This window comes from Bubalus kerabau, chromosome 1, assembly GCF_029407905.1.
Source record: "Bubalus kerabau isolate K-KA32 ecotype Philippines breed swamp buffalo chromosome 1, PCC_UOA_SB_1v2, whole genome shotgun sequence".
NCBI lineage: Eukaryota > Metazoa > Chordata > Mammalia > Artiodactyla > Bovidae > Bubalus > Bubalus kerabau.
The window spans coordinates 14,290,844-14,300,401 of NC_073624.1; the positions used below are offsets into that span (position 1 = coordinate 14,290,844).

At 51.2% G+C, this 9,558-nt stretch overlaps 1 protein-coding gene across 1 annotated transcript; it reads right to left on the bottom strand.

The window, feature by feature from the left end:
- Nucleotides 1-358: 358 nt before the first annotated feature.
- On the bottom strand, nucleotides 359-9,182 carry FGF23 (fibroblast growth factor 23). The gene is made up of 3 exons (XM_055566065.1): nucleotides 8,987-9,182; nucleotides 2,738-2,841; nucleotides 359-1,150 (listed from the first exon to the last, which is right to left on the bottom strand). The coding sequence occupies exons 1-3, from the start codon at nucleotides 9,180-9,182 to the stop codon at nucleotides 713-715; spliced, it is 738 nt and encodes a 245-aa protein (XP_055422040.1). The 3' UTR covers nucleotides 359-712.
- Between the last annotated feature and the right edge of the window lie 376 nt (nucleotides 9,183-9,558).

Below are 9,558 nucleotides of genomic sequence, written 5' to 3' on the forward strand. Positions count from 1 at the left end.
CAGGGCAGGGGGACCGCCCAGTAGGGAGGGGATGTTTCCACCTTGATCCCTTGCCTCTGGTCTCTGAGCAGTCATTCTGGCTAAATTTTGACCAGCCTACCGCCAATCTTGTGGACAGGCTTTTCCAGAGATGCTTAAGGATGTTTGCGAGTAGGATTGCCCAGTCCATCTGTTAATGTCCTCTCGGGTCAAGGTCAAGCAGGGTCCAGGCAGATGACACAAAGTAGTGGGTAGTGGAGAATCGGATGGCTTGGGCTCTCCCCTTCACCACCCTGGCTGAGAGGTGGGCGTGTTGAGGGGATAAACTGCTTAAACCTTTGTTGCTTTTTAAATTTTGTTTGTTTTGGCCCGAAAGGTATGTGGGATCTCAGTTCCTCCACCAGGGATCGAACCCACATGCCCTGCGTTGGCACGGCTTAATTTTAACCACTGGGCCACCAGGGAAGTCCCTAAGCCTTTGTTCTTAATGACTGGACTGATGGGGAGGACAGGAGAGGGAAGAGGAGAGTGGGCGGGGACACCTCTCCCAGGGGTGCGTGGAGAGGTGGGGTGAGGAGTTCCATCCCGCAGGCCTCAAAGGGCGATTCCCCCTGGAGCAGGGAGTGCCGGACTTCCCGGGGAGGGAGCCGCCACTCCACTCCACTTCCTCTGCTGGGGGTGGCAGGGGAACCTGTCCCCCAGGAGACGACGTGGCTTTCCCAAGTCGGGCGCCCTAGGCGAAGCCGGGGAAGGGCCGGCAGCGCTCGGCGCCCGCGGAGCCAGCGCGCACGTCCAGCCGGTGTCCGCGGAGCACCCCTAGCGGGTCGCTGGCGGCAGGGCCGGAGTCCTCGGCGCTGGGCAGCTCCTGGGAGCAGGCGGCGGGCACGGGCGTGGCGCGGGCGCGCGGCTTGAGCACGCTGAGCGGGTCCCCGCCGTCGTGCGCGCTGCGCGTGTGGCGCCGGGGCCGCGCGGTGGCGGCGAAGTGCGGCAGCGGGATCTCGTTCCTGCGCGACAGGAACTGCGCGTATGGGGGCGGGTTGGTCCCCGGCAGGAAGGCGCGCTTGGCCCGGCCCAGGCTGACGAGGAAGCGGTGCTGCGGCGAGTGGTACACGTCGTAGCCGTTCTCCAGTGTCCGCTGCCGGAACCGGCAGCTCTCCGGGCTGAAGTGATGCTGCAAGCGGGGCGGGGTGACTGGGGTGAGCCTGGAGCCTGCGGGGACGGGACACGACCAGCCGCACCCCAGGGACCCCATCCCTCCCATCCGCTCTGCAAGAGCCGTGCCTTTAAAACCCCTTCGTGCCCTGCTGGACAGAAGGGATTTCCACTCATTTCTAAGCTACCCGGCCCCCAGCGCGGTTCCTCTCGGCCCGCCTGGGGACTCCCTGGCGGTCTGTGGCTGCCTGGAGCCACGCTGGACAAAACTAGCTTTCTGGAGGGAAGCCGACTTCCATGCAGCCTCGTCCTGCCCTGTCACTGCCTTTTAAACCCTTTTTGGGCTCAGCGGCGACTTGGGTCAGCCTTTTCACCTGGACAAAGGTGGGGTGAGGTTTGTGGGGCCCCGCATAAGTGAGGGTGCTCCCAGCCGAGACAGAACGTGGGAATTCAGGACATGAACTTCATCACCAGATGACCTAGGCAAGCCTTCACTCAGCCACTCACTGGGGCTGGGTTTTGCCCAGTGACTGCTGGGACCTTTGCAGAGTATGCCATTTAATCCTCAAAGTCCAGGAAAGAAAATGTTAGGCACTGAGTCGTGTCTGACCCTTTGTGACTCCGTGGACTGTAGCCCGCCAGTCTCCTTTGTGCGAGGAATTCTCCAGGCAAGAATACTGGAGTGGGTTGTCATTTCCTTCTTCAGGGGATCTTCCCCACCCAGGGTTTGAACCCAGGTCTCCTGCACTGTAGGCAGATTCTTTACCGACTGAGCTACTAGGGAAGCCCCAGAGTCCAGGAAGTCAGTATTTTAAAGATGAGGACTCTCTATATGCCTGTATGTGGTCAACAGGTATTTTCATATCTATTTATCTATATTTGTTCAACAGATATTTATCTGCTCTGGGTCAGATTCTGTGGTGGGTGCTGGGACACAGCAAGCAAACAGAAAGTAATTGCTGTCTTGGAATTTCTGGTGGGAGGAGCTCCGGAGCTCCGCCTTCCTGCGCCTGTTCTAAGGCCTGATGTTTGGAAGGGCAGTGCTGCCTTGTAGGTCGGAAAAGCCCTTGCTCTCCAGCGCAAAGCAGCTGTCACAGCTGGGACGGAGAGAATTCCTTACAGACCTTGAATTGGGGGAAGCCCACAGGGCATATGATCCACATCCCCACCCTTGACTTCTTCCAGGTCAGGAAACTGAAGTTGACAGATATAGGGGACTTGCCCAAGGTCACGGACATCTAGGAACAACATCATGAGATGCCAGTGGCTCCTCACCCTTTCTTTCTAACGGACTTTACAATATGAACGGATGTGATGTGAGGACCTGGGCTGCAGACAAGGTACTGTACCAGGCACAAAAATGGGGACAAAGGGGAGCAGGTCAGATTAGAAGCTGAGAGCCCAGGAACCATGAGCTGGACGTCCTGGGTTCAGACCCCAGTTGTATAAACCAGAGCGTCTGATACTTAGATTGGTAAAAGTCCTCAGTGAATAGATCACCAAGATACACTGCAAGTGGAAATCTTTAAGCTATAAGGTTCTATGTTTTGCCAGAGCTGTGAGATAAGTATTTGCAAATAATAACCCAGCACAGAAAGAAACTCACGGATCCAAAAATGTTGCCTGTGAAGTCCATGCAGAGGTACCGCCTGCTCATCACACCTGTTATCACCACGAAGCCCGCATCCTCTGACCTGATCATCAGGGCGCCTGTGGAGAAAACCATTCAGGTCCAAACCTGGCTTCACATGTGGTCCCCACCTCCAAGAAGCCTGCCTTGATTGATCTGAAGGGGCAGGGTGAGGACTTCACAGAACTCTCCTCACAGTTGTCCTTGTTCAGCCTCTTTCTTCTGACTCCCACTTCCCCACGCCCCTCCCCTCCACCTTGCCTCCTGTTTCTCCCCTGCCTGTAGGGACACCCCAAGCTCCCAGCATTCTTCTACTCGTGCCAACACGTTTCTCTCTCCCTGGACTCTGTTGTCCCTTTTGTTTGGCTCATACTTTTATTTTTTGACAGTATGGATCTTAGTTCCCCATCCAGGGATCGAACATGTGTCCCCCCTTCCCCCACACACTGGAAGTGCAGAATCTTAACCATTGGGCCACCAGGGAAGTCCTTGGCTCATACTGCTTAATGTTTGCCATGGTGGTCACATTCTCCCAAGCTTTTGTGATTTTGAAATCTATGCCCAGATGTCTTTCAGGAAGCCAGATTGTACTTGGAGCCTGATCCTCCACCGAGATAGCTGTGTGGAGCCAGCGATGCAGAAGTCAGCACCCTTTCTGTGTGAATCTTCTCTCCTTTCTGTGTATCCAGGTCACTCATGCTCCAAGGCCAGGCTCATATGTCACCATTTTATGGAGACTTTTCTAATCTCCCTCATCTGCATGGACTGTTCTTTCTTCTCAGCCCCTCCAAACAATGCCTCACCCCATCAGAGCATGTACCTCATCACCTGTGTTAATAAGTTTATGCCTCTCTAGGGTGGAGAAGCAGGTGGTTTAGCTTTCCATGTTGAATGGATGCAGGGAATTGCTTCTTGCTTCTTCATCACTATTCTTTTTCCTTTTCTCACTTGCTGGTGCCCCTCTCCCCCAGGGGCAGCCTCTCTCAAAACCTAGCCCTGGGGCTTCCCTGGTGATCCAGTGGTTGGGAATCCACCTGCCAATGCAGGGGACACGGGTTCGATCCCTTGTTCGGGAGATTCCACATGCTGCGGGGCAGCTAAGCCTGGGCACCACAACTACAGAAGCCCACACGCTCTAGAGCCCGTATTCCTCAGCAAGAGATGCCACTGCGATGAGAAGCCCTTGTACTGCAATGAAGAGCAGCCCCCCACTCGCTGCAACTAGAGAAAGTCACGCTCAGCAGTGAAGACCCAGCGCAGCCAGAAATAACAAATGAGTAAGCCCCTAGCCCTGGACAAGAGCCTGACAGCCATTCACACTACTTACACCCTGAGTAAGTGACAGCAGCTCCCTTGCCCACCCCGTGGAGACTTGCAGTTTTAAGAAGTACCAGTGACTAGTTAAATAAAGTCTAAAGTTTCTGTTTTGTAGCAAGGGTACAAGTAGACCATAAAAGGTGTGATGCGAGTGATAATTGAGCAAGACTTCCTCCCCAAATGCTGTTTAATTTCATGACATTTTCTACTAGGATCATTTGTTTAAGTCTCAGGGTCTCTTCCCTTAGCCAACCAGAGAGTTGTTCCCCACGTGTCTCATTTGGCCTCAGAGTCCCCAGGGAGGTAGTTCAGGCAGGGGTCTTCTAGAAAGGTAGCCTGGAGAGCTGTGAACGCCGGGCCTGTGTGCCCAGTAAGTGGTGGCGCCTCCTGGGTGAGTTACACCCCAGATACACCCCCTGTGGGCTCCATGCAGAGCCCTCCAAGGACAGCTACAGGCAGTGCTCAGACCCTAGGTGAGCTCAGAACAGTCAGAAGGATGACAGGCAGAGGCCGTGAGGCTGAGAGTGAGCCAGAAAGAAGCCCAAGTGGAGCGGTCATTGGTTTCCAAGTGTGGCTAAGGATTAGTCTTGACAGAAGCTTCTGGAAGTGGGGTGGGTTATGGGAGGTGCAGAGGATATGAAATCCTCCATAGTGGCGTCTGTTGGGGTGTCTCAGATCTACAGTTACTGTTGAGGGAAGACCTGAAACATAAGGAACAAGAAGCTGTTTCTAGCCTGATGATTTTTTAGTTTAGCTGGAAAAAAAAATTACACTTCATAACTGTTTTTGAGAGATTGTACTCTGAGTACTTGATATATTTTAAATTCTCAAAACAGCTGCTATGGGACTTGCCTACTGGTCCAGTGGTTAAGACCCTAAGTTTCCATTGCAGGGGGGCTCAGGTTCAATTCCTGGTTGGAGAACTTAGATCCCACATGCCTTGGGCACTAAAACTAAAGAAATAAAAAAGTATTTTTTAAACCCCCAGCTTCTATGTTGTTAATGTCACCACTATTAATGTTGGAAATAGCAACCTCCCAACTTAAATGATGAGGAACCTATGGCAATATTCAAACTCCAGTCCGTGACCCTGACATCCTCTGCCCACGGCCCAGGAGCTCATCTCCAACTGAGGTCACGACAAGCCTCAGAAGACACAATCAGGGGCCAAAATCCAGGCCACGGCTATGAGGCTTCCAGGTCGTGGTGCCCTGGAGGGGGTCAGGGGAGAGGTTCTGAGCCAGCAGCCTGGAACCCAGACACTAAGATTCTGTTCCCCGTTACGCCTCTTCCTAATGTTGTAGCCTCAGCAAGTCATCGCTCTCATCTCACAGCTGTGCTGCCTGCTCCCCCGGGCTGCAGCAGGATCAAAAGGGACGATGCTGTAAAAGTGCCTTGAAAATGTTTAGCAGATGGAAGGCTCCATGGAGGGTGGCTGGCCTGCCCTTGACGACAGGCCATCACGTGGGCCGTCACCGGCAGATGCCTGCGTCCCTCTGGGTGGTGTGTGTGGTGTCCAGGGCCACTGCGGACAGAAGGCAGCCTGCAGAGGGACAGGAGCTGCTGCTGTGAGGGTGCGCAGGCTCGAACCAAATCCATGGGAGCCGATGAAAAAGTCTAGCAAAGGCAAGAGCTGCTTTCCTTCCCTGGTGCAGGGGCCCAAGGTAGGTCTACACAGACCCATGGGCAGAATTTGGCAGAAAGAAAGCATCAACCAACCCCTGGCTGCTGGGGCCACACCTGTTGGAGCCCGGCAGGTGTGAAGGACATTTCCTTTCCTGATGCCGTGTCTGTGTACCTGACCCCAGAAGAAGTGTGGGACCCGGTCCAGGTGTGCTTTAGCTCACTTACCATATGTGACCACAAGCCACTTATCTGTGTTCCTGAATCTCTTTTCTCATTTGGAGCACAATCATTTACCCCATTTGGTCGACTTCAGGATGTAAGGAGATAATATTTTTATCCACTATAAACACACTTTCTAAATACCAGTGATTGTTACTATGACCATTTGCCTCAACCTCTGCTGTAAAAGTGAAAATTTTCTGCCCTATTCTCGTCTCATGGCCAGTTAGTGATAAATAAGATGATGGGTGTAAAAGCTCTGTGTTGTGTGTTAGTTGCTCAGTCATGTCCGACTCTTTGCCACCCCATGGGGTGTAGACCGCCAGGCTCCTTTGTCCATGAGATTCTCCAGGCAAGAATACAGGAGTGGGTTGCCACTTCCTTATCCAAAACAGCTTTGGGGTCCCCAAAAGAAAGATATTATTTTGAAAGATTAAAAAGCCCAAGGATGGTTCAGCTTCATGTAAAGAAAGTGACACTGGGGAAGGTGAAGGAAGTAAAAAGTTTAGGATCTAGAGAGAGATATTAACTGGGAGTAATAAGCATCTCCTTGCTACTCTTGCCACAAAGTGGGGCTCACGGGGTTCAAGAGGGTGACCTTGTTTACAGTAGGGAGGAGATACAGGCTTCAGAGGGGTTCCCTGTTAACAGCTGTGAGTCCTGAGGGTCTAGCATCTTGTAGCAGATAATTTAATGATGATCAACAAACCAAAGATGGGCTGAACACTCAATGATTCATCAAAATTCCTCACTTATAAAAGTTAAAATAAAGAATTTAGTAAAGCACATTAATCAAGTCAACTGCATTTTACTGGAAATGCATAATTAACTGGGAGGGAAAATACACCCTACATCTTTCCATCAGTGTAAAACCATCGTTGGTTTTACAAAAATTCCAGCATTGCTTGGTGTTCACTGGGGACGTCATTACAAATTCTTTCTCGGCCTGGTACCTAGCTGTGTTACCTCGTTACATGTATCGGTGTTTCTTCTTTCCTTTTTGGGTACCTTTTATCTTAGCCTACCTCTCTCTCTCTCTCTCTCTCTTTCTTTATCTATATGTATGTAATGCTCATGATAACTGATCTGAATAATATAAAAGTTTATACAAACTAGGAGAAGTGTCTCCCTCCCACCCCTGACTCGGTCCCTTCCCAGGTTTCTTAATTGGCAGAGACACAGGCTTAGCTAGGACCTATATATGACGAAAGCACATTTCTGGAAAAAAAAAAAAAAAAAAAAGATCTGAAATCAGTTCATTTCACTTTGCTTCCTCTCAGTGATTTTAATTCATTTCAACTAGCGCTCTGTGCCTTTTGGGGGCCTGAGGTCAGTGGCTACAAGAGGGAAAACTCTCTGATTCATTCTGCAAACTCAGTAGGCTAAGCCCCGCCCCCTCCGGCACCACTCACAGCCCTCCCTCCATCCCCACCAGGATGCATCTTTGGGGGCTTCCTTTCATCAAAGGAAGATAAGTTTTAGAAGCAGTCTTTAATTGTCTGCAGCCCTTTCCATCTAGGGGAATCACAGTAATGTACCATAAGCTACTATCCTCATCTTGAAGGGAGGACGACCCTCAATGAGAGGTGCAAAACCATGTTTCCCAATAGTCTCTTCACAGCGGGAAGACATGAAGGGTTAGAACCCTGGAGGTGCTTGAAGGGCTGGGTCTTCTTCTGAAGTCACCTTAGCTTTGGGGAATGTTGGACACCTTGCAGATGCTGCTAAGTATCCATTGAATAAAACACGCACTCTGTTGGCGGCAGCAACTGTATCCCGATTTAGTTCAGATTTTTGCCATGTGGCTCAAACTTGGCTCCCAAGATGTTGACGCCTGAATCCTACCATATTCCCCTGAGTTCTGGAAACCGTTTGGTGTTTGGGGAGACCTTCTTCCTATCTCCCGTCACCATCTGCTGAGAACTTGAGGTCTGAACTCTCGGCTTTGCATGTTCATCTGTCTTGCTACCACGTTTAAGGCCCTTTGATTCTTAACAGAATGAATGTCTTGCATACAGCAAGGCCATCGCAAAATTACTGAATCATTCCGTGCAGCAATAAAGGGCAAGTCATTCCTACAATACACTTTTTAAAATTAAACAGAGATTGTGATTACTCTTTCTCTCCTCTGATTGAATTTTGAATCAGTTGGCAGTTTTCTGTATCCTTAGAGTAATTTTTACTAGTTTTCATAAAAGAGAAAACCATGTCTTTTTAAACATCCATCCTCTTCCCACCCCATTTTCCCTTCTGGGGACATCGGAAGCACAGGTAGTTGGCTGACTATTGTAGACTGTGGTCCAATTTTCCACAAACCTGATCTTTAAAAACATTCTGATTGTCTTATGTTTTCAGTGAGTTTCCAAGCAGCTCAATTTGCTACTAGGTAGACCTTTCAGCTCCACAGAGAAGACTCACTGGCTCATAGCAGCCTGGGTACCACTGAAGCCCTCAGTAAGGTTGTTGGATAGATGAGTGGATGGATGGGTGTGTGGATTCACTGGGTCAGACTCATCAAGACAGTGAATGCTGTCTAGTCTAGTCTTTGATGCATTTTTCCTGAGAACTTTTACAAGGCCAGAATACTAGAAGCCCGGAGTTGGAAAGAGCCCCTGGATTCATCTATCCCAAGCCTTGGTCTGGTACAAGAATCCTCTTTACAACCTCCAAGGCTAACCCAGTCCAACGTTCATGAGCATAACTCAGCGTCTACTGACTGGTCTGGCTTCTCTTCCTCCCAGCCTCCTTGTCTATCATTTGTACATTTTTATGACTCTTTGGACAGGGCAAAGGGGAAGAGGTTGCTCTTTGTGGGAAGACAGATTTTAGTTAAAGATGGAAATTATTCTGTTGGGAGAAACCAATAAACACTAATTGGGGAGGTGACAGAATATTCTCCCGAGGTCTAAACACACACACACACACACACACACACACACACACACTGGACGAGGGTCTAGGAGGCTGCATTTGCCCTCTGGCCCAGCTAAGGCCTCCCCAGGCCCTGCAGGTGGATCCTCAGAGCAGCCAGCTTCCCCCCGGCATAGGCGGAGCCCCACTCACTGTAGACGGTCTGCTGCGGGGAGCCATCCACGTGCCCGTCTCCGTGGATCTGCAGGTGGTAGCTGTTCCTGGCCGTGGCCGTGTACAGGTGGGTCAGGCCGCCCCAGCTGGAGCCCAGCAGCGGGGAGCTGTTGGGATAGGCTTGGACCGCACAGCTCAGGGTGCAGACCCAGAGCCCCAGGCGGGCCCCCAGCATCGCAGCTTTCTGAGTGATCGGTGCTGAGTCTGAAACCCGACCCTGCCTCCCTGACTCTGCCGGCCTCTTTCTCCTCTTCCTTGCTGGTTTCTGGCCCGAGGCTCCTCAGCTGCATTCCCTCCTTTTTTCCCCTCGGACTTTTAAAGGGTAGCAGTGTGACATCAAACAGGAAAAACTCCGCCGTCCACATCCTCTGTGTTGTAATCAGCCCATTTGAAGAGAATACAGGGATCTCTGAGGCTCACGGAAGGCACGTCGGTTCCAGACACACACACACACACACACACACACACACATAAACACACACACCCCTCAATTTCAAGCCAACGCTCCCAAAAGTGAATGATGTGTGGGCAAAAGTTATCTACGACTCTGG

Coding starts and splice junctions, on each gene's coding strand:
- FGF23 (XM_055566065.1), bottom strand. CDS start 9,182: ATGCTGGGGGCCCGCCTGGGGCTCTGGGTCTGCACCCTGAGCTGTGCG. Junction 2,842..8,986: donor CCCGCAGCAGACCGTCTACA/GTGAGTGGGGCT, acceptor TTTTCTCCACAG/GCGCCCTGATGATCAGGTCA. Junction 1,151..2,737: donor CAGGCAACATTTTTGGATCC/GTGAGTTTCTTT, acceptor CCCCGCTTGCAG/CATCACTTCAGCCCGGAGAG.